A 25016-nucleotide genomic window follows, 5' to 3' on the forward strand; every position below is an offset into this window, starting at 1 on the left:
GGAATGGGATGGTTTCGGTATTTTCGGTCCTAATGCCCACCCCTAGTCAATGAAGACAATCGTAATTTAGTAACAAAACATAATAAAACTCTCTTATCCAACTTTCTGTATGGGCCTCTCTATCTGGGCCTTTTTGTTTGCTCCGTTCTCTTATATTTGTTTGTATTGGGCTGGATAGTCTTTCCTGTTTTGGGCCTTCCCTTCTTTGTATACGTTTGTTTGTTCGATGTATTTGCCTCTCCTAACAAAAAAAAACTCTATGCAATGCACATTTGACCTGTGTCGATATTCTTATCAGTGAGTGCACTGTATCCCATTATGTCGGATTGTTTTATTGATGGTTAAAAGTTGAGAGTTTGTGGAAGACCATATCTTTTTGACTTATTCCCTACTTTTTTTTTCTTTATCATCATCCTCATCATCATCCATCAACCAACTAGATGCAAAGTGTATAAATTATACTTTAATATTCCAAAGGGTATAATGCAATTACAGACATATTCTTCCTATTTTTAGACATTAAGTCTACCATACCTTATCCAAGGAATAAAATTTCGAGCTTCGAGGAAATTTCGATGGAAATTTCGATGGAAATTTCGACGGAAATTTCGAAGATTTTTAAATTTCGACAAAAATTCGACGGAAACGATGGAAATTATTATCAAAATACGGAAATTTTGAATGAAACTTCACAATATGTTTATTTAACATATTATCTACTACATTGATAAAAAACATTGAAAAAAACCAAATTATATGGTAGGTTTCATGTGATATGTGATGAATATAATGCGCGCTGGAGTCAAATACTGTTAAATAAAATTAGTATAAAATGAAATTAGTATATTATCTATACTCTATAATATATACACTAAACCCTATATATTCTATATTGTTTAGGATATAGTATATGATTCTAGGGTTTAAGCCCTTTAGGGTACTTTAAATTATTTTTTATATAAAAATATATTATAATTTACTAGTTTAGGGTTTAAAAATAACTAAACGAAACTCCAAAACGGGCAAACAAAACTCCAAACTATTTTTTTTCTTCACAATTAACCCAAAGGCCCCAAATCCCAAACAACTCTAAACCTTTTCTTTTTTTTTTCTTTTTTTTCTTTTTTTTTTTCTTCTTTTTCTTCTTTTTCTTTTTTTTTCTTCTTTTTTCTTTTTTTTTTCTTCTTTTTCTTTTTTTTCTTTTCTTTTTTTTCTTTTCTTTTTTTTTTCTTCTTTTTTCTTCTTTTCCCTTTCCTTTCTTTTCCCCCGAGGCTCCACTGCTCCAGATCTGTTTTCTTCATTTCTTCTTCTTCTCTCTCTCTCTCTCTCTCTCTCTCTCTCTCTCTCTCTCTCTCTGCAACTCCCGCCGCCGTCGCCCCCTGCCCTTGCCCCGTCGCCCGTCGCCCCCTGCCCTCGCCCCGTCGCCCGCGTCGCCTCTCTCCCTCGATCTCCCCCTGCCGTCGCGCCTCTCTCCCTCGATCTCCCCCTGCCGCCGCCTGCCACCACCCCTCTTTCTCCCTCGATCTCCCCTCTGCCACCTCTCCATTTTTCTGCAAAAAGCCAAAAACCCAGCTCCAAAACCAGAATACCAGATCTCAAATTCAATGGGTTATGGGCACCGTCGAAATTTCGGCGAAATTTCGACGATTTCGACAATTTCGACGAAATCATCCCGAAATTTTGGCAAATATGGGTTTCGATTTCGACACCCCCAAAAATCGAAATTTTCGACGAAATTTCGCCGAAAACTTCGAAATTTAACACCCTGACCTTATCACAGTGAACTTGATAATGACAAAACAGAAAAAGGGATTGTGATATCGAGACAATAATTCTCCCAAAAAAATTTTAATCATTGCATTTCGACATAAACATATATAAAGGACAAAACCCACTTCTTTGACACTGAAATTGCTCATTATGGTTAATCACACAGAGTCATACACTGAGAGTAAGGAAAAAGTCTTCTTTAATTTTTGGTATGAAAAGAAAGCCTTCTACAGTTCTACCACCATAAAAAATTTTCATTAGTTCATTTTTTATTCTTTTAAAAAAAGAAAAACTTAAGCAAAAAAGAAAGCCTTCTAGAAGGCTTAGGCAAGTACCAACCTTTTTTTTTTGTTTTTTACAATCTTCATAACCCAAGCCAAAAGGTACAGCCTTTATTGTGGCTTTGCCCCACATCCAAGTTTAATGCCAGTAGTGTGAGTAGCCGTAGACCGTAGTGAGTACAATTTCAGCGAGAAAGCCAAGGGCTTCTAGAACCCTTCATACGTGGCAGCCAAATATCTCACTTTCGATTGTACAGATTACAGGACCATGCTGCTTTACTACTTAGAGCAAAAATAAAAAATAAAGGAAAGGAAAATTAGAGAGGCCCATGCTAATAAGGTGGGTGGTCATTTTCTTGAAGCCTGTTAGCCTGGTGTGTGATTTCTTGAATTTGGGAATCAATTGGGGGGTTCTTGGCCTTCTAGAAACTCTAGGGGCATCTCCTACACTTTAGACAAGCTTTTAAGACATGCTTATACAGTTATACTTACCTATTTCTTTCTTTTATTTTCTTTATCCATAAAGTGGGGACCCAAGCCCAAAACAACTATAGTGCCTAATTTTAAACACCCTATTCACCAAAAAAATTTGTCTAAACCCCCACCCATCTAGAAACTCTTTCAAAACCCCCTAAAACTTATAATCCTAAATTACCCTTCTGACGCATGCTGACGCGCGTTGACACATGCTGACGTCACTGTAACTGTATTTTGGTGAAACTGTTTTTTTTTTTTTTTTTTTTTTTTTGGAATTGAAGTTTTTGCTAAAACTCAATATTTCACTAAAACTAAAATTAAACACTGAAATTAAATTTCATTACACTAAAACTGAATTTCAAAAATTCAGTTACACTGAAACTGAATTTCAAAAATTCAGTTACACTGAAATTGAATTTCAAAAATTCAATTACACTGAAACTGAATTTCAGAAATTTAGTTACACTAAATTGAAGAATTCAGTTATGAATTCACTTACTGAAACTGAATTAAGTGATAAAACAATTACACCTCGACTAAAATGCAATTACACCTTAATTAAAAAACAATTACACCTTTACTAAAACAATTACACTTCACTAAAACAATTACACTTCACTAAAACAGTTACACCTTTACTGAATTCCGTTTCACTAAAAAGAACACAGCAACCTTATCAAAAAAAAAACCAACAATACAACAAGTCATTGAGATGAGAGAAGTAGCCAACAATACAACGTCGTCCGATCACCTCACGCGCGACGAGTACACGACAGTCGCCACTGCCTCGATCTGTTTCTACCTGCAAATTTGATTCATCATATTTCAGAACCATAATTTCATTCAAAATTCAATTAAAACTCATATTTCACGAATTGAAACTGTTTCACGAACTGAAATTGTTTCATGAACTGACTGTTTCACGAACTGAAACTGTTTAATCAATAAATTAAGTAAATTTGTATATACTTATAAATCAATTAAAAAACCCACATTTCTATCCGATTAACATAATTAAGCTAGAACTGAATTTGGGGTGAAACTGAATTTTCAGAAAATGAAACTGAATTTTCTAGAACTGAAACTGAATTTACACAGTTACACTAATTAAGCTAGAAACTGAATTTGTTGAATTCAGTTGCACTTTTTAATCGCCGAGGTACCTGTTTAAGACCAGACAGTTCAACAAATCAAACAGGGTTCATAAAATTGATCGTTCAACGGCCGAGTCGGGCGGTGACCACCACACACGGTGGCTGCCCAGCCCCAATCAACACAGAAAATTACAGAACTCACCCAAAAATATTCTCGGACATCAACCTTATCAAAAAAAAAAAAACAACCATCGAGATGGGAGGAGTAGCCAACACAGCAACCATCACACAGCCAAATAAATAATTGTAGCAGATCTACAAAAGGAATTAGCAAACATAACTACAACATCACACAGTCAATGAACAACAATCAATTTAGTCACATACAAAGATTTACAAGCTAGATCTAGAAATTATTATGAGCATAAATACAGATCTAAAAGCGATGAGGAGCTTAGATCTTACTGAAGATCTTAGCAGCATCTCCGATCTTAGCATCTTCGATCTTAGCATCTCTGATCTTAGCATATTCGATCAGCATCCCCGATATCAAACTCAAATCCTAGGCTCTCAATCCCATCACCATGTCTCGTAGCGCTTTGTAGTATGACTACCTCCATCTCGAAGTGCAACCTGCTCGCAAGGAAAAGGGGAAGGAAGCGAGTCATCGTCTTCGTTTTCGCCGGCATCGGCCGTCGGATGATCAAGGATCGATGGAAACAGAGGGATCGGTGAGAGAGAGGGAGAGAGAGAGCCCTGATTCAAACAAAAACTATAATTGTTTTAATAAATGTATACAATGAAATAAAAGAAAAGGGTAAAACTGGAAAATTAAAAGATGGGAAGTCAAATTTGACTGTGTATTAGTTGACTAGGGGGTTTAGGAAAATATTAAGTGTAAGATTGGGGGTTACAGGAGAGATAGATTTTGGGTGGAGGTTATGAAAGATTTTATCTCTAACTAGGGGGTTTATAATTATTAACATAAACAACTAAACTTATTATTTACCTATTTTCATAATCTTCATAGAGAAATAATGTTCCATACATCAAAATAAGTCTTAAAATTTTAGGTACATTAATTTTAACTATTAAATTTTAATAACTTTTTAGTTTAGGTACCAAAATTAAATAGCATTTTGGATTAGGTACTAGTTGAAAAGTCAAACAGATTAATAAAGTAAAAGGTATTAGAATTTACAAATATTACATCACATGTCACTACAATAAAAAAATAAAAATAATATTTAATCACAAATATTACATTAATTTATACTATATTGTATTAAAAAAAAATTAATCCAGTCACAACTTAACTGTGACTGTCTTGGTAAATTGAAAGAGACAACTCACACCACTATATTATATATTATTTTGAGTAAAAGTATTATTTTGACCTCTATTTATACTATATTGTAGTATAATTTTTCTAAAAAAAATTCAATTAAGTCACAACTTAACTGTGATTGTCTCACAACTTAGATGTGACTGTCGTTCAGTCACAACTAAATTTGAAATTGTGAGTGTCGTACAGTCACAACTAAATGTGAAGTTGAGACTACATTATCAAATTTTCAAGATAATATAAAAGCCTCAAGGGCAATTTTGTTAAAACCTTAAAAATTTTAACTAACACTCATCATATGTAGGCTAAAGGATAAAAATGTCAAATGGAAAAGACTCATATCAAAGAGGCCAACATATTTGTGACCTAATCTAAAAAACTACATTTAAATTTGATAGTTCAATTGAAATATTATATGGTCTTCATGCTATACCAAAAAATTATTGAGATTTGGTATTTAATCTTAATTTTCTATAAAATTTTAAATCCTCAGAAATACAATAAAATTATTTTAATATTTATTTATATTTAATTGCAATTTAAAGATTATTTTTTTTTTTCTAACAACTAAGATGCTACTAGATAATATCAAGAGTTATTTATACTTACACTCCTTGAAATTTATCGTCTTTTTACATATACCTCTGTAGTTTTAAAAATTATACACACCTCCTAAGGTTTCAAAATTGTTGCACATAACATCCTACAATGAGACAAAAAAATAAGAAGGTATACAAAAAGACATGTTAAAGGGGTGTAATGACCTAATAAGATTACTCAAGGTGTAAGATCTAATTTCAATACGAATATCTTCTTCTTTATTTATTTATTATTTTATCTTGCATGGGATTATGTATAATAGTTTTAAAATCTCAAGGAGTGTATGTATAATTTTTAAAATTTTAAAAAATATATATAAAAATATGATAAATCTCAAAATGTGTAAATATAAATAACTCAATATATCAACTGACTTTTCTTGAACTCTACTAAATGTTTTTTTGGCCAATGAACTCTACTAAATTGATCAGTAAAAAAAGGGTGTAACAGGAGGATTTTCGACAAAGACTTTGAAGGAGGTCACTCGTCCTAATTCTACTCTTAGTCAAGCACAGTTAAAAAAGTTTTACTTTTACAATTTTTTTCTACAGTAATGAAATATCTGTTTGGAAATGTTTCTAGAAGCATATTGATATTTATTATTACAGTGAAAGCAAGTGGACTGCCATGTCAGCGGCTCAAAGCCCCCTGAAACCCACACACAGTTTTTGCTGCGTTCACATTTTGAATCCTATTTAAACACCCTTTTCTTCACTCTTTTTTTTCAAATACAATTCTCACCACATCATCCTCTCATACATTCCTCACAATCCAATATTTCTTCACATTCCCAAATTGCCCTCCAAAAACCGCCAAATTTCCAAATGTCTGGAACCCTAGCCCTCTCGGCCGTCTCCCTCTGCCCCTCCTCCGCCGCAAACCCTCTCTCTCTCACCTCTCTTCCCAAAATGCCCCTGCCCCGCCGTCACCAATTCAAGGCTTCCGTTCGGGCTTTCACCGACACCCGACCCAGAGAGGCGTCGTCGTCGTCGGCGAGTCTCTATGAGGTCCTCCGGGTCCAGCACAACGCCTCGCAGACAGAGATCAAGTCGGCGTATCGGAGCTTGGCCAAGCTTTACCATCCGGATGCGTTGCCGTCGGAATCGGACGGCCGGGATTTCATCCAGATTCACAACGCCTACTCCACGCTGTCAGATCCGGCGGCAAGGGCTTTGTACGACCTGTCGTTGAATGCTCATCTTCATCATCATCATCGGCAGAGAAGCTCGGTTGGGTTTCGGAGCAATGGGTTTTACCGGACCCGGAGGTGGGAAACAGACCAGTGCTGGTAGAGGCCAAATTTTTTATTTTTTTTTCGCCAAGAGGCGTCTCATTTCTTTTTTTCTCTTTTTTCTTGTCTTTCTGGAAAAGAGAAAAGAAAATTCTGGAATCTGACATGTAAAGAAAAAAATTTACAATGTAGAGAAAATTTGTGTAAATTCTTATCACTACGAAGTGAATTTTGCAGAAATCAACTGAATTTTTTTTTTTTAAAGTTCAGATATTTTTATTATCAGAGTGCTAGATATCTCATATTTTTATACTATAATTTTATACCACTCTATGTGGCAATTTACATGCAACTTACATGGTATTTAGGGGTGGGCATCGGGCGGGTGGGTCGGGTGGGAGCCAAAACCATCTCCGACTAAACGGCTCGGTCTCAGTCGAGGACGGGTCGGAGACGGTCGGAAAATGGGTTGGCCGGGAAGGAGAAGGAGAAGCAGAAGAGAGAAGATGCCGAGAAGGAGAAGGTGGCTCGCCTGAGAAATGGTGGCTGGTGGAGGTGGTTCTTGTGCTGCAATGGTGGACGGTGACGGAAATGGAGGTGGTTGGTGGTAGAAATGGAGGTGGTTGGTGGCGGAATGGAGGTGGACGGTGACGAAAATGGAGGTGGTTGCAGACTTGCAGTGCGCCTGAGAAGATGGTGGCTACTGGCTTGCCTGAGAAGATGGTGGCTGGAAGCTTGGTGGGCGGGCCGGCTTCGACGGTCGGTGGAAGGGGGCGGGCCGACACCAGCCCGTTAGTGATCGGACGGGTCGGCTTGCTGCTTGGCGGGTCGGTGGAGGCGGGCCGGCCGGGTTCGGACTGGTTGATGCCCACCCCTAATGGTATTCATGCATTGGATACTAAAAAATAAAAATAAAAATCTAAAAAAAAAAAAAAAAATTTGTTCAATAAAATAATGATACGTAAAATAATATAAAAATATGATATAAGAATATAATAAATATAATATTATTAAAATTATTATTAAAGCGTTAAAATTGCTGCTGTCTATTCTCCTCAAGAATATAATTTTTATTTTTTTAGCAAAAAAACAAAGAGAATATTATTTTCATTTCCAGAAGTTAAAATTACGATTGTTTTTAAATCGATTATTCTAACATTTTGTCTACTTGTTTTCTTAGATCAAAGAAATAAAAATTCAACTTATTTGGAAGTGACTTAATTAGTTCAAGTTTATTGGTAATTAGGAGTTAATTACATTTACACCCTCTGAGGTTTATCGTTTTTTCACATATACCCTCTGGGGTTTCAATAATTACACATGTACCTCCTGAAGTTTCAAAAATATTGCATATAACCCCCTATATGAGATGAAAAATTATGTAAAAAAACATACTAAGGCGTGAAATGATCTAATAAAATTACTCAAGGTGTAAGGTCCAACATCAATACAAATATTTTCTTTTTTGGTTATGTTTGTGGATAAACCCACACCGATCTAACAGCCAACCATGGCTGGACACGTGGCTGGTCAGACCCGTTTTCAGTGTTTGACTTTTTCGGTGGTCAAACTTTGACTTCCACATCATCACAGATCGGCACTTCCTATGTCAGCTCGGATCGGATCTCCACGCCGAGTCCTTCGTGCCCGGTCCGACCCGAACCGATGATCTTCTAAAAGATTGAGTGTTCGTCTTTTCACGGTCGGCTCGGCTCGGCTCGGCTCGGCTCGGATCGGCGCGGAAGAAACTTCTTTTCAAGTTCTAACGTCAGCCGGTTATGACTCAGAGGGACCCTTATCTATTGGATCGGTTCGGTCAGGAATTCCATGTCTGATCCGATCACACATGGGCTTCATGTATACACATAAGAACATGTGTTCGAGTCGGTTCGGCTCTCCGCCGCCATTCCAACGAAGATCACGTTGAGATGAACCGCCACACTTAAATGCACCTGACAAAGGTCTTCTGACAAAAGAGACAACCCAGCCTACATTCATGACTACTGAGGCAGTTCACTTGAATCTTCCATACTTGCATTCAATGCAGCATTGAATGCAAAGGAGGTGGGTAGCTGTGCATGCCACTGTTCATGACCGAATGCGTGGATCTTTCTCAGCCAGCCAACCACATGCAGGTAACTTACTCATCACAAACTCCTTTGCCTATATATACCAACTTATATGTGTAAAATGGGCATCGATCTAGTTATCAACCTCTCACCAGACAAGCACTTACAAAAAAGCCTTCACTCACCCAAGAGCATATCCAACTTGCTGGGGATACGCCCAGAACATTTGCCTTGTTCTTTTTATTCTCCCAAGTTCATCATTTGTTCTTCCTCACCTACCATCAAATACACCATCACTGACTTCATCATCGGAGCGTGTTTGGCTGGTACCACACCGGTCCATCTCCTTTGATCTTGTTTCTCTTACAGGAAGATCTCACATCATCATCCAGCAAGACTTCGGATCAGCCAGGTCTCTATCTCTAAGTTGTTGCATTTCTCTTACGGAAATTTGCATCAACAGGTTATTTATTTTTTTCTCTTGTAGGGGGTTATATGCAATAGTTTTGAAACCTCATGAAGTATATGTGTAATTTTTGAAATCCCAGAAGGTATATGTGAAAAGACGATAAACCTCAAAGAGTGTAAGTGTAATTAACTTTGATAATTAGCTTGCAGAATTTTAATTAAGATGGGGAACTGTTTTTTTTACCTTGGGGTGATATAAAAAATGCAAAAATCTAATAGCTGTAATATATTTGTTGTATTGGTTCAACTATATCACCTCACCTCCCTCTTACAACAATATGGTTAGTGGCGTTGGTATAATGTAAGTCTTGTTTTTATCAAACGTTATTACTATAATTTGATAATAGAGAAAATTACAGATTTAGTCCACTTATTTTATACTTAGTTCAATTTTGGTTCACAATTTTTTTTAAGTTCTGTTTTCATCCACTAATTGTTCTACTTGTTCAATAAAGGTCCAAATTTATTTTTTCAAATTTGACATGTCTTTTACCCGATTAAATCTCACCCAAATTCAACAAACATATACTTGTTTTAAAATTATGCATTTCTTCTTTACAGTTATATACAAATCATTCAAATTAGAGTTCTAAAACTCAAGATAATTGACCCCAAAATAGAGTACCCGAAACTACCAATTTTTTAAACTTCACACAATCTCAATTCTCTTAGATTATAATACTCTAAATTTGTTTTCATGACTAAAAAATGATGAAATATAACTCATACTTCAATTATAATTGAAGAAAACACAACCCAAAGAATTTAAAGTCACAAATCTGAATCTTTATTAAACAAATGAAACAATTAGTGGACCAAAATAGAACTTAAAAAAGATCATGGACTAAAATTGAACTAAGTATAAAATAAGTGAACCAAATCTATAATTTACTCTATACTCCTAAAATGAGGATGTTGGCTACATACACTACAACAGCCCTACAGGCAATTATAAAACTTACTCGTTCTCTTTCAATCTTCAACTATCAATCTACAAACAAACTACTCAAACGGTTGTCCAGGGTGATAACAGTTGACTTCACCACGGTCATTTGTATTTTTGGGTCTTTAAGATAAACCCAACCAAATTCACAGTTCTATTCCTACAGCTCTTGGAAGAAAGAACAATTAAGACTAACAAAAAAACAAAACAAAAGGGATGCCCATTCACAGGTGTGAAGAAAATACAAAATTTCACGTTTACAGAGAACTAAGACAAGAAAAAAATAAAAAATAAAAAAGGAGTCAAAGCAAGAAAACCCAAAATACCTAGACTACGTATCCAATTCCATGGAAACTGACCGACTCTACACTTTGGTAATGCTTTCATAAGAGATCACTGAAGATTTGTACAAAATGTCCATAAAATAATGTTCCTTGCACAATGGTAGAATTGTAGAGACAGAAATTATCATTTACAGGCCATCAGCATGGAGTTGATAACATGCATGAGAAGTCGAATACTATTGTGCTCGGCACTGCTGATCGTAGGCAAACTATGTTGATGGTGCAGTATCTGATAAACTTGCTCAAAGATGGGCCGCACATGCATTGCAATCATCGAGTTAACTGGGTTTATGGCAGCCGCCACATCCGTCATCCATGCAACTTTTCGCGGTGTATCGTTGGTAATATCACAGGCCAGCTGTTGCAAAAGAGAAAGAAGCACTCCCTGGCTCAGAGGAAGAGGATTCAGCAACAATATCCCACGCAGATCAACCTGAAAAAGCAAGCAGTTGTCAAGCTCACAATCCATTGCAAGCCCAGATAACAACCATCGAAGATCATTAAAGCATACCTGAGTACATAGCCACGATACAATGGTCACATCACTTCTTTGTAAAGCTGCAGTGAAAGCCTCCTCATACTTGCGCTCAGATATCAACCTGGATAGCTCCTTTGTTGGATCCAAAGGCACCTCAACCTATTATGAATAAATAATATGCTTCTTGATATTAAAATAGTAGACCAAAAAGGCCTCATCAGATAAATACAATATTTGGAGTCACATATTGAGTTCCACAATTCATGCTCATTCCAAAAATTTAAGATAGAGCAAACCTTCTCATGGAGACCACCCAAAGGTCCATTGGTTAGTTGTGCGACCAGTGGATTCACTCCACTTGAGTTTGCTTGTGCAGCTGCAAGAGCTATTCGCTTACAGCCATCAGCCACTTCTCCACTTAGTGTTTGAGTCACTGATGATGCAGAATTAATAGCTTCCTGCAAACATCAAAATGATAATCACACACACTTGCTGATGAAACTGTACTACAGAAAACCATGCAGAGGATCCGAATCAGAAGGCAAGAGCACAAGCAAACCTAAAATACTTCATTCACAAAAGAAATCATCCAGTAAGACAACAATAAACCAAAAGAGAACCTCATCTCTACAAGTCAACACAAACTCATCCTTTCAGCCATCATTTATATCCTCACCGTCTAATGTTATTTACCTCATACAATCTCAAGTATAACAGGGAAAAAGGCAAATGGTTGGATACTCTTTGCATGCAAGGAGAAGAGTGGTAGAATCGAGATTTAAATCATAAACACCAATTGATTGAAAACTGCACCTAAAAATGCTGATAATATCACCTACGGCCAGTTCAACAAATACCAGTGAACTCAACAAGAAGCCTCTGTGAACAAAGACCCCAAGAATCTCCCAACCTTCATTTTTTAGTATTAATTCAAAGACCCCAAGGATTACAATTCTTGAAGCATAGGCGAAGGGAAGTTTTCCAATTTATAAATTATTAGAAAAGAAAATGCCGGACGTAATACAAGTGTGTACCCTTAAAGCAAGTGCCAAAGGCGAATGTGCAGCATCATAGTGCTGCTGAGCCGCAGCTGTATGTTCCACCATTCCTTTCTGGAACGTAGCATCTACTTGCTCAAACATGGCTTTACATGACTTCTCAAAGGCAGGTACCACTGAAGCTTCCATACTAGACTTTAGAGCATCCTATGGGGAAAGGTCATATCATTAGTTCAAAAATTTCTAAACCAAAGTAACATATTAGATATTCGGATTAAAAACAAAGGAAAGCCCAGTCAACATGAGATCATACATACCTGAAGAGCTTGTTTACCAGAAGTTTGAAACTGCGCCTGAATTTGCCTGGAAACAGTAGCTTCAAGTTTTGAGTTAATTGATTTCTCCAACTGATTAACTGCCTTATCACCCACTCCTCTCTGCAGCACAAGCACCAGTTACAATAACCATAGGCCAGCTTTATTATAGAGGGGTCATATAATTTAAAATTCTAACCTGAAAGGAATCAGAAATAGCCGTAGGAATCGCTTTCTCAATAGCTGGAGTGATAGTACGAACAACAGCTGGTCCAACCATGGCTAATTCCTTCTTAACCATTTTCTCTAACATGGTTGGAAAGTCCTTGTTCATGAAGTTGCTGATCACACTAGTTATTTGCTGAGTACGATCTCGCAACAACTTCTCATTCTTTGCATTCTCTTCTTGAAAACGAGCCCACAAAGCATCATTATTGGCCTTTACAGCCTTCTCCATACTCCGTCCAAGAGCTGCCTCCAATCTTCTCCCTTCCTTTGTAACCGGGACTGCAACCATCATTGACATCTGCTTTTGCAATTCTTTCTGCATAGTCAATAGCTGTGCAAATGACAAAAGGGACATAGTTAAATAAAGACAGGTCAATGCACATATCTACCACAAAAGTCACAATTATAACATATGCTTATTACAACCCAGATAAAGAAAGAACAAGAGTCAAAGAAAAGGCAGCGATTCAAATTAAGATTTATCCGGTACCCTAAACCTATGTCAGTCAAATCACACAACTTTTTCGCTTTTGAGAAAACATACAAACATGTGAAATAGAACAAGGGAAACCAAATTAAGAGGTGTGTTCCAAAAATGATAAAAGACATAAATTAATAGAGGAACTGAAAAGACAGTTGCATAACTTTGGAAAGGCTAAAAATGAGTAGGTAGTCTTGAAACTCTTAAAGAAACCCTTCATTCAACTATTGTCATTCAGAAAAAAGTTTCATATATCATGCATGCAGGGAAAATTAAATTCTATATTCTTGAGCAATCACCTGATTAATATTATCCTGCATGGCCATAAATTGAGGGGAAGCAGCTTCAGCAGAGGGGGGGCTTGAACTACCTGGTTCATGGGAGGAATCCATTGAATTGAGCACACTGGGTGATGGGGAAACTGGACCTGATGCTTGAGAGTTCTTCCACTTATGCTTTTTCACTTTTGTATTTGGTGTCTGTGATGGCAAAACTGTTGTGGAAGGAGATGAACCAGATACATCTTTTGTAGAGTCCTGGTCTTCCTCCCCAGCATGAGGCTGGGCCAGTGGTTCTGTCATGCTTGCACCATCAACTTGCCGAGCTTCATCTGTAATGTAAGTTTCTGTTGATATTGCACAGCATTCTCGGGCCATCTCAATTCCAAGATCTGATGCCTGGGAGCAAAAGAACTTTTCCTTATTTTCTGAAACCACATTTTGTGGTTCTCCTTGAGAGCCAAATTCATCAATTTGAGTAGATCTTGCTTCACCCACTACTTTAACCTCCACCTCAGCATTACCTATATCACTGTTAACAAGCACATCTTGGATATTTGCCTCCACCTCACTCTTTTTGTCAATGGGATTAGTATTTTCGGAGGATGAAGCAGCCATTAAAATCTCAGAGGGAGTTATTAGATGGGTTGGATGTTTGAAGATAGGAGGAGGATTGAGCACACTAGATAAATCATCTTGTGCAACTTTCTGCTCATCATTCCTTGAATCATCATCCACTGCAGGCACATCTGACAAGTTCAAACGAACATTGTCCATTTGCCTGTCAAATGAGTAATTATTAACTTGCTGGTCTCCACCATGGTCAGTGAGTGCGCGACCAGGCTCAGAGCTATCCGCTGGACTTCTTAAACCAGAAAGTTTCCCAGACAACCTAGGACTCAAAGGAAGAGGTGGTGAGGCAACAAAAGCAACATCAGCATCACTAGTTGCCGGTGTCAACGCAACAGGTTTTGATTCTGTATTCGGAGTGGTAATATCTTTTAAAGTGATTGCCTCAACAGAACTAGAGCTTACAGGATACCTCATGCCAACTGCACCCTCAGAACTACTTACTTGGATGGTTAGTTTCTGTGCCGAATTAGCTAGATCCAGAGAAAATCCTTCAGAACCTGTTGCATCACGTGAAACACTAGAGTCCGACTTTTCTAAACCCACATTATCCACTGGTGGAGGCAAGCACTTGGATAACTCCAAAGCATACTGCTGAATGGCTTGTGTCTGGACACAATAAACCTGAACAATGTGTTCCCCATGAGGTGATATACTTGTCCCAGTAAAACTTAAAATAGGCATAGTAACAGTAAATTCTGCTATGTAGTCCATGCGTGTTGCAGCTGGATCAGGGCCAAATTCCAAGTGTACAGCATATATAGCATTCTTCTTAGCATTTGCAAATAAGAGAAGGCCAGCTTGTGACAATGCTATGACTTGATTAAAGAATGCTTCCTCAACTCGGGGTTCAGCAGAACTCTTCAACTCTAATGTCTGGGTACATTTCCATGATTCAGCATCACTGGGAAGCAGCCAGCCTTCTTCGCTCGCCGAGGACCAGATCTTCACTTCCCGATTAAGTGGCCCCTGCAAAACAGTTTGATTTATAATTACAAGAATATATTAGAACATTCTTAGCTATCTAATTTAGGCAGCAGGAGCACAATTAAAACACCTTATCGTAATGTAAAGAAATCAATGCTCATATACCACTGTGATAAGTATAATGTGATCTGGCCTGTGCGGAGCAGTTACAAATGTAGACGAATAAACAGGATGGCCGTCATGGGGTCTCAATACTAACAGCGGTTGTGCCTTGCGATCTTCCCAGATCTTTATCTGTAGCATCACATAGATTTTGTTTGGAATCAGCAAAAACTCTTCCAAATCAATCAGAAAAATTTAAGAAAACTGTCTGCATGCTTGTGAAATAGAACCCATGATCATTTCTTTACCAAAATCCATACAACTAATAAAGCAAACAATCAATCTCATATGAATTTGAAATTGTATGATGAACCGCTGTTTTCTCTCTTCCAATTCTTAAATGATTCATACTACTATAAGAAAAATACATGGTTAAAACCATGGAACTCAATCACACTATCTTATAATCAACCCCCATCTCTGTCTTCACAATTTCCTCGTGTTTAAAAATAATTAAAAAATTAATCTACGGTGTCCAATTGGTGATGCACTACACAAAGGGATTTGAAGCCCAACAAAAAGATACCTCACCATACCACTTTTTCAAGGATATAGAAACAGAGGCTGGATAACCAACACATTTTCTATGAAGCACAAATTCCCAGGCAACCAGGTAGTGTTCCTTAAATTGTCTCCACTAGACCGGACGAAAATGCAGTTTAAATTTTCACTACTTACACTACAAGAAAATACATTTGTAGTGAAAAAAAAAATTAATAATAATAATAATAATAAAGACCACAAAATTGTGAAGATACATACTGTTCCATCCATAGAAGCAGAAACCAGACGGGTGGTCATCCATTGGCACATTGACAAATCAGTCACTTCTCCATCATGTTTACCAACAAACTGGACCCCATCGATCAGCTTTTCAACAGGGCATTTAAGAGGTTCATCAGCAGGGGGGACTTCACCCTTCACAACTTTAGTAGTATCAATTCTTAGTATACGCTTTCCAAACCCAACTACCAAAACCTCCTGTATGATTGGTTTTTAGTCATAAGTAAAAGATATAACATCCAACAACTTCAAAGACAAAAAAACATCAAACAAAAAAAATACAGAAAATGACTGTGGACACTAAAAGGATGGAGCTATAACTGTTCGATTAAGAAGAGACATTAGAAGAATGAATTACTTGTTTATGGCAGTGCCAACAAACCCGTGGATGAACAGCTTCCCCATCTCCAACTATTTGAATAGCAATAACAAGCTTTCCTGTGATTTGTGGCGTACCGTCTGCATCTGGACCTTCAGAAATCTTCCATACATAAAGTCGTCCTTCTACACTCACACTGCACAAAATTATGTCAAATTAATAACCCAAAGAGAAACTCGAGGAATCAAATTAAGAAATGTGGAAAAAAGAGCTACCTGGCCAAAAAATGAACATCCTCAGCAAAGAAAGCCATGTCTGTGACCCTCTGACATAACAAGACATCACTTACATCAAGAAGAGATACTAAAACTTTGTATTTTCCCAAACTTTACAAAATCCAATCTAGTGGAGAATAGATCACACAATACAAAGGTTATTGCACATTTCTTTACATAAATATATGAACTCCCTACAATATTAGGTTGCCAACACAGCATTATATAATATAGTCAATGAAATTAACCAAACAAGGTAACACTCAACAAGCTATATTTCATTGTCAAGCAGTGAGATTTCCAGCAATTCACTATTCCAAACATTAGTCCTATAAATTTTATACTGATACTAAATATATTCCAAACATTAGTCCTATAAATTTTATACTGATACTAAATATTTTTATCTCTCCATCCATTTTACGCCATTAACATTTATCTGTACATAACAGCATATGAAGTCGAACTAACTTTTGCAGCCAACCGAAAATAAGAGAGAATATTAAATTTGTATACACTATGCAAAGCATCAACACCCAGATAGCAATCATTCAATGCAATTTCGGTTTGGCAGATGAAGATCATCAAAAAGCACATCACATAACTAATCCAAACACAAAAATTTTAAAAACAAACTACTATATAAGTTATGAATTAAACCTGTGTATGAGCTCGAAACAAAGATCTCAATGCAGTGTGTATATTCAAAACGCGAATGTTCCCCTGCTTCAATCCATAGCATATATACGATTTATTAACCGCAATTTGGCGGCCCAACACGAGCTGGGGATCGGAACCATACTTGGTTATCGGAGTAACTTCAAGCTGTGGCTGAACCTCACCCTGTAACCTAACATCTACATCGTAGACCACGTGATCGCCAATCAAATGACGGCCCTTTGGAAGCTTATTGCTCGGCATTCGAGTCGGGCCAGTGGGCGGAATGCCCATAGGGATAGTGGGCATCATCGAAACACCCGCAGGGACCTGTGACTCGGGCAGAGATGACTGCTGCTCATGATTCGGGGGAGGAGCGCCGAGAAGAGCCATGATTCGGGCACCAGAATTGGGGTTGCTATTGCTGTTGTTGTTGGATGAAGCAGTGGTAATGTTGTAATTACTGGGGGGTTGGAGGGGTGGGGTGGGAAACGAGAGAGACCTCTGGTGGACCAAGTGGTGGTCTTGAGGGAAAGGGATTTGGGGGTGGTTATGGGGGTGAGGGTGGTACTGGAATTGCTGTTGGTGAAACGCCGCCGCCTGTGGAGGGTACGAGTAGGGACCAGAAGGTGGGGGAAAAGAGGCGGGTGGGATTGGGAACGCTGAATTCAAATTAGGGTTAGGGTTTTGGTTTGTATTATTGTGGGTCGGTGTTTGTGAACCTTGCGGCGATAGTGGTGTTGGGTTTGTGGGTTTAAAGAATTTCTGCATGTCAAAGACCGGTTGCTGCTGTTGTGGCGGATTTGGATTCCCAGGTGAAGCCATGAGAGAACAGATCTATGTGTCTATCAAGCTCAATGAGGAATTGCAGAGTGGGATTTGGTTTTTGTTTCTGTGTTTGGTGACAGGGGAATGAGCTTGAAAAGGAGATGGCAATTGGGAATTTGATTAGGGTTTGCAGAGAGTGAGATCTGAAGGGAGTGAATGAGCAGGAAGAAGGGGAAGAGAGAGAGGAGGCCTTGGAAGCTGCACAGCGAAAATAAATCAATCAAAAACGCAACGAGGACTTTGAAGTGAAGAGGTGGGACTTTGGGGAGACCAAATATAGTGAAGCTGTGATTGGGCATTTGACAATTTTTGTGAATTTCACAGTAGGGGCTTCGACCTTTTGGAATATACTAATGGCCACCCATTATGTATATGGAGAATGCATACTTTACGACCCAATTTTTTCTAGATTTTTTTTTCCAACCTTCTTATGGGAGGTGAATCTAGGATTGGGACGGTTCTTCCAAAAAATTGAAAAACTAAAACCCTATCGAAATTGGTGTCACCGAACCAAAAAATAAATCGTACGATGATTGTCTGAAGAATTAGTGTCGGTGCACTTATCAAATCGAAGGTGGCAATGGTAGTTTGGAAATCACAAAATGTCGGTTTACCGATACCAAACCGACCGCTTCTTCTTGTTCTTCTTCTCCTCCTCCTCCTCTTCTATGGTTTCTCTTCTTCTTCCTCTTCTCTAGGTTCTCTTCTTCTCTAGTTTCTCCTCGGGAGCATCCCATAGCCACCAGGAACCACCACCACCACCACCACCATCCTGAAGGTGGACGATGAGCTCGGGCTTGGCAGCAGCGAAGCTCCGGGGAGTGGGTGCAACAGTGGCACTTGGGCACGGGTGAGGTGAGTTGCGCGCAGTGGTAAGTCGTAGGCAAAGCTCCGAGGTTGAGTGGTTGGACCGACGCCATGTAGAGGCTGGAGTTGGAGTTAGAGTTACAGAAGGTGACTCGGCGTTGGAGTTAGAGTTGCAACAAATGACTGGAGTTGGAGTTATAGAGAGACAATATGAAGTCCCAACCACCAAAACTGACCAAATCGACCAACAACTATTGAAATCGACCTTGTCGGTACTCGGTAGCGATAGCAGTTCTGAAGCTGGCCATACCGCCAATGGTCGGTCAGTGGACAATTTGTAGGTTTCGGTTCGGTTACCGAACCAAACCCAGCCCTAGGTGAATCCATAATATCGAAAAGACTTATGTATAATTAATTATATAGGAAAACTAAAAATAGGTCTGGATTTCCTAAAGTTTCATCCAAATTATTTTATAAAAGATGTCACGTATCATTCATATGAAGGCAAATGGGACAATTTACGTCTAAAGTCTTAGATGTGTTTTGTGGGTTTGTCCTAGTTTTACCAAATTCTGTTTACTTTCATACCTTTAATCTCAATAAATGAGACAAGTCTTGTTAATATCAAACAATGCCCAACTCATGCAAGGCTTTTGGTGTGATTTATTCATTTTACCTTCACACAAACTTGTTTATGAAAATCTAAATGGAACCCTAGGAAATTAACATGGATTGACATATTTTAAAAAGTTTGTGAACTTGATTACCAAATTTTTAATTTGTGAAGCAATTTAACACACAGGTTATACATGAAGGGGCAAAGTGACTATTAAGCCTTTTAAAAATTATAATATAAAATTATGAATAATTACATTATTAGCGATTGTTTACCTAAACAAAATGATATGTGCATGGCTAAAAACAAACAAAATGATATGTGCCATGTGGTTTTGTAGTAATATTTGTTGTGTGACACATAATGTGCACACTACATCGTTACGCAAAAATAGAACAATATTGTAAAATTAAATGCAAAAATGTCACGGAAGTTAGAAAAACAAAAATTGAAAAATAGTTGGGCTTATAATAGACTCCTTTAATAAATTTTCTTCCCGATAATACTGTTAAGTGTTGATTAGGTGTAAAAATGATCATTTCATGTATGTAGGATGGCTCAAGCCTATACTGTGTCACGTTGGATATACTAAGCTCTTAATAATGCAAGTGTTTAATAAAATAAAATAAAAAAGTGCAACTGTTGTGTAATATGCTATTGTCTAGAGGCCCACGCAAACTTGGATTCGGTAAATGATATTATTAAGATTGGATTGGACCAAACTTTTTAATTATTTTTTGTTCCAAAAGAATTGGACCAAACTTGGACCTTGAATTTTAGATACAAACTCTAGACCTCAAATCCAAACCTTGGATTCAAGATCCCACAGACTCAAACTTGGACCAATTTCCTAAACTTTCTGAATTTAAATTATGAATTGTAAAATTTGGACTCGAACATTGGATTTTGGATCTGAACTCCATATTTCAATACTCAAAATATTGATAAGAGTCAAAATTTCGTACATAATTCAATTTATCTAAAGATTTTTTGTCAAAAATTGTCAAAAGAAAAGTTATCTCAACTCTTTAATTGGAACAAGTTATGGTAATGAAGAGAAACCATTTTAGTCAAAATTCCCTAATCTAACAACCTCTTACTGGACTTAATATTTGGAACGAAGATATCCCACTATTTTTTTTTTTGTTACGAGAAATATGTGAGAAGAATTTTTTTATAACCATATTATACTGACATGACATTTCTCATTGCTTCTCTCTCTTTCTCTCATTCTCTCCCTCTCTCATTAGATTGTGACACCACTTATCGCTATCACACAGACATGTAAGTTTTTCTCGTAAGATATTATTGACTTAGTTATTCTTTTAACAATTTTTTGGCCGTTAGATCAGATATTGACGGTAAGACGCAGTCAACTATATGTATATGATATAACGGTGAAAAATTAAAAAACGGAATTTGGAGAATAATTTCACTAAAACAGTCCACCTTTCCCATCCCGCCACGTCATCAATGTTCGAAAAGGCAAACCACCTTTCTTGTTTTGATAGGGAAAAAAATTCGACCTTATTTTATTTTCCTTTCTATTATCCAAAACCAAAAGCAAACTCGACTAGGAGAAAACCAATCTAGCTATTTGCTTTCCTTTTAAGCGAATGAAACCCATAGCGTCAAAGCGTTTCCATCTCTCTCTCTCTCTGATTGCGATATAGAAACCCCAATTCCCCCACATTTTTCAGAACCCACAAAAACCCATTTCCACAATTCCAAGATCTCAAAAGAAAAGGCAGAAAACCCTTCTGGGTCTTGAAGAAGCGATTCAGCGAAGCAAAGATGTGCTGCTGTCCGAGCAGGGTGTGCATGCTGTGCACGTGTTTGATACTGGTAGTGGTACTCATCGGGATGCTATTCGGGTTCGGAGTCTTCAAGCATGGCTTCCACAAGCTCAAGGACACTGTGGATTTCTGTGATCCCAGTGTTCATGGCTCTCTCTGTGGGACTCGGACTGGAAGACCCTTCTTGGGTTACACAGCACCTGCACCTTTCTAAGGCTTGTTTGGGTTCTTGGTTTCTCTTCTTCAATGTACTCCTCTGTTTTTTATTTTTTCTATATTCTTGTTATTATTTGAATTTTAGGCTTCATTTTTTAATTGTTGGTATTCTGGGTTACATTGCTGCTTTGCTGCTGCACTGGGATTTGGATTATTTTTGGAATTTAGGTTGATTTGTGTTCCTTTCCCCCCGTCAGTTTATTAGTTCTACTGTTTATGTTTATTTCATAATTAATTTTAATTTAATAAAATTTACCAAGCTGAATTTTTATTTTTGGGTTTTTAAGCATTCACTTCAACATTTCCAAAGAAGAAAATATGGGTTTTTCAGCTCACTGTGGCCTTGAAGCTCTGCAGAAAATAAAACGTGAAAAAGTAGCCTTTAAAAGAAAAATAAATATAGATTACCCATGCTTTTGTTTTTTATCATTTAGGTGGTGTTTGCTGTTCAGGATTGATACCAATTTTTTATGAGCATATAATTTGGCTTGGGTTTAAATACTTGCCAAGAGTATTTTTTTAACATTTCGATTGGTAAATGTTCACAACTTCATATGTATTTTGGCTGTTCTGTTATTATAATGGTTGATTGATATATTTTTAGTTTGGAAGTACATGAATTCGAAACAGGGTTGGGAGCTGGGGCCTTGGAAGTGGGCTGTGATGGGCTACAAAAATATACTTACGAATACTTACAACCAAATATCCAAAGAAATTTAAAGTTAAAAAAAAAGTATTGAAAAATATTATAATTAAAAATGATACTTATACCTCGCAAAAAAAAAAATGATACTTGATAAAAGGAGAAATATAAATAATGGGGATATTATTAATATTTGTTAATATGTCCTAAGGTTTTGCATTGTTGTACCTTGGAAGCAGAGGCTTGTTTATCAAGGAACCAAGACAGCTGAATAATCAACATTGACATTGACATTGAAATAAAATAAAAATATTATGGAGGACAATATTTAGTTAGAAAGTTGAAATAACCATTATCAGTTTAACACCAGGTGGCACAATTATATTAGACCAATGCAATAATGCATCACATCAAACGGAATGTGGTGAAAGGATCATACATAATAATTGCTCATTATACATAATAATATAGAGATATTTGTTAAACCAAATTGCTAATAACAATAATATCTTTACATCTATTTATATGGCTTGTGAACTCGTCAAACATTTTGAGTTAGTTAGATTTGGATTGGATTTACATGGATGCGAGTAAAACATTAAAAAAAGGGTCATTTGTACGAAAGATTAAATCGTGGCCACAGGTAAAACTAAGCTTAGGTTACGCAATGTGCGGCAAATTTCTTGTGAATGTCCTTTAATCCGTACAATTGAGTGGCGTAAAAAAGATAAGAATACGTTTCAACCAACGTACCGATCATATACTAATGGGCAAACAACTATTTTGGTCTACGTAGTTTAGTGGTTGTTTCAATCTTTTCAATCAAATTTTCATAGTTTCGAAGTTGTTTTGCTCATATCTAAAATTAGATTTCCATCATGTTTTAAGATGGTAAAACCATTAAGACTAAGGTATAATGGTCCAACAACAAAAAAATTATTATCGTAGATTTTTAATTGAAATAATTATACTCTTACCTTTGGTTTTATTATATAAAAATTTGACAAAAATCATATTTTGAATTTTATTGTTATAATTTTGAAATTATGAGGATTTGATTAAAAAATTGTAATAACGATAATGAAATTAAATCAACCACCAAACTACATAGACCAAAATAGTCGTTTGTTTGCTTTTTACTAACTATACTATTTGTTGTCCTTTAAAGAAAAGATAGAGCCTGAAATCGTTTGTATTCCCTCACTAACAGGAAATTCCAAGATCTCGAATAGAAACCTTTTGTTTGTTTGGCCAAAGAGAAATTTTGGCCGAGAGAGAGAGAGAGAGAGAGAGAGAGAGAGAGAGAGAGAGAGAGAGAGAGAGAGAGAGGGAGAGAAATCTTTCTTTCTAATCTGAAATCAAGCAAAGATGTGTTGCATGGGGTGTATCGCCAGGATTTGCTCGTGCGCTATCTGCCTTCTGTTCCTATTGATAACATTGGGCCTTTTACTTGGGTTCGGCCCACTTAAAAAGTACACGATTTTCAAGACCCAGCACTTCTTGGATATTTGTGATCCAAATGTTCCTGGGTCTCTGTGCAGGCCCGGAAGGCCCTTCTTGAGAACATAGCACCTTCACCCTCTTGGTTGGACGACATTGCACCATCACCCTTCTAGAGAATAGAGATCGATATGAATTCTTCTCATAATTAATGATTTCTAATGTAATATGTTTCTCTACTATTTTTTCAATTTTTTGGGTTTGATTTGTTTATTGTTGCTAATCTTGGGTTTCTGTGCATCATCGCGAGATATTTGTGTGGATCTTGGAATTTTAATAAAACTATTTTTACTACATTTTTGTCGATTAGTTTTGTCTCTTTTTTCGCTTATTGTTTTACTATTGTTTACGTTGATTTTAATAAGACTTGAGTTGTGTCATGTGTGTAATTGTAATCATCTGCTTCATTTGCTAAATTTTGTTTTAAGTGGGACTTGAGTTGCGCTTTCCATATACATAAAGGTATTTAAAACCTTGCACTCTTGCACGAGTTGTATGAATGACTGCCAATATTTGAATACTGTTTTGGTAATAATATAGGTACCAAAATTTTGCTCACGTTTTAAATACCAATTGATGCATGATTGATTTTCGTGTAATTGTGTCCAACTGTCCATGAGTTGTGCCAATGATGTTCAATGTATATGTCATGTCGTGCTAATTTTAAAGAACATAAGTTGTATCAGTATAATATGCATGTTAAATAGATTTAATTTGTAGGTAATATGATCGATCTATAAACGTTTGTTTTATCACAATGGGGTGATTTCTTTAGTTGGAAGATAAACTTTGATAGATGAAGAATAAATAAAACGTTTGTTGTTCTGTAAGAAGTTATGTGTGGTTGAATTCTTATTTATAAAGTCCAACTAACACAACTTCTTATAACTAACAAGGAGACACAACTCTTTGTATAGACATATCCTTTTGTTAAAGGATATATCACTTCATCACTCAAACAACACATTTCTTGATTATGTATGTTGGTGTACCAATGTTATGGTACTCTTTCACACATCATATGCACCTCTTTGTGAAAAGACATATCATAATGATCATTATCCAACATGATTAACATTATACATTATGAATAACACTCATTTCTTTTTGTTTTTCCTTTTCAAAAACTAAATATATTTCATATTCATACAGAATAAATTTAAGAAAGCTCTCTTTTCAAGAATTAATCTAAATCTTGTTTATTAGTTTCTTTTAGTGTCATGAAAACAAAGCATACATGTGATGTGTTGCAGGGGGGAGTTATGGTGAGAGAAATGGAGGCCGGTGTATATGAGTATGCATGCATTTTATTGTCATCATGTACGCTTTTACAATCTTCTCTTGTATAGAAGAAGCTAAGTGATATACTAATTACAAGACTATTAATATAATAAACTCCTCTCTCATATTTTATATGCTCACATATATTATATTATATGTGTATGCATCTTTACTAAT

At 36.8% G+C, this 25016-nt stretch overlaps 3 protein-coding genes across 3 annotated transcripts; 2 read left to right on the forward strand and 1 right to left on the reverse strand.

Moving 5' to 3' along the window:
• The first annotated feature begins 6288 nt into the window (after positions 1 to 6288).
• Positions 6289 to 7005, forward strand: LOC147297624 (Chaperone DnaJ-domain superfamily protein). The gene has a single exon (XM_086229368.1). The coding sequence runs from the start codon at positions 6392 to 6394 to the stop codon at positions 6857 to 6859; it is 468 nt and encodes a 155-aa protein (XP_086085494.1). The 5' UTR covers positions 6289 to 6391; the 3' UTR covers positions 6860 to 7005.
• Positions 7006 to 10477: 3472 nt separating this feature from the next.
• LOC147297625 (enhancer of mRNA-decapping protein 4-like) lies at positions 10478 to 18259 on the reverse strand. Its single transcript, XM_086243911.1, has 12 exons — positions 17156 to 18259; positions 16496 to 16545; positions 16260 to 16416; positions 15881 to 16099; positions 15122 to 15250; positions 13421 to 14998; positions 12612 to 12971; positions 12416 to 12535; positions 12135 to 12305; positions 11397 to 11558; positions 11134 to 11259; positions 10478 to 11055 (listed from the first exon to the last, which is right to left on the reverse strand). Exons 1-12 carry the CDS (start codon positions 17975 to 17977, stop codon positions 10747 to 10749), a joined length of 4203 nt encoding a protein of 1400 aa, XP_086100037.1. The 5' UTR covers positions 17978 to 18259; the 3' UTR covers positions 10478 to 10746.
• A 2792-nt stretch (positions 18260 to 21051) lies between these two features.
• LOC147297626 (uncharacterized) lies at positions 21052 to 21674 on the forward strand. The gene has a single exon (XM_086229576.1). The coding sequence runs from the start codon at positions 21198 to 21200 to the stop codon at positions 21411 to 21413; it is 216 nt and encodes a 71-aa protein (XP_086085702.1). The 5' UTR covers positions 21052 to 21197; the 3' UTR covers positions 21414 to 21674.
• Positions 21675 to 25016: the final 3342 nt, after the last annotated feature.

This window comes from Dryas octopetala, chromosome 1 (genome assembly GCF_963921425.1).
Source record: "Dryas octopetala chromosome 1, drDryOcto1.1, whole genome shotgun sequence".
NCBI lineage: Eukaryota > Viridiplantae > Streptophyta > Magnoliopsida > Rosales > Rosaceae > Dryas > Dryas octopetala.

Bases quoted from the DNA above. Each gene is read 5' to 3' on its own strand.
- LOC147297625 (XM_086243911.1), bottom strand. From the start codon at position 17,977: ATGGCTTCACCTGGGAATCCAAATCCGCCACAACAGCAGCAACCGGTC. The intron at 12,972-13,420 runs GTGATTGCTCAA...TCATTTGCACAG, and splicing joins TGCAGGATAATATTAATCAG to CTATTGACTATGCAGAAAGA. The intron at 11,260-11,396 runs GTTTGCTCTATC...TATTCATAATAG, and splicing joins TGGGTGGTCTCCATGAGAAG to GTTGAGGTGCCTTTGGATCC.
- LOC147297624 (XM_086229368.1), top strand. From the start codon at position 6,392: ATGTCTGGAACCCTAGCCCTCTCGGCCGTCTCCCTCTGCCCCTCCTCC.
- LOC147297626 (XM_086229576.1), top strand. From the start codon at position 21,198: ATGTGCTGCTGTCCGAGCAGGGTGTGCATGCTGTGCACGTGTTTGATA.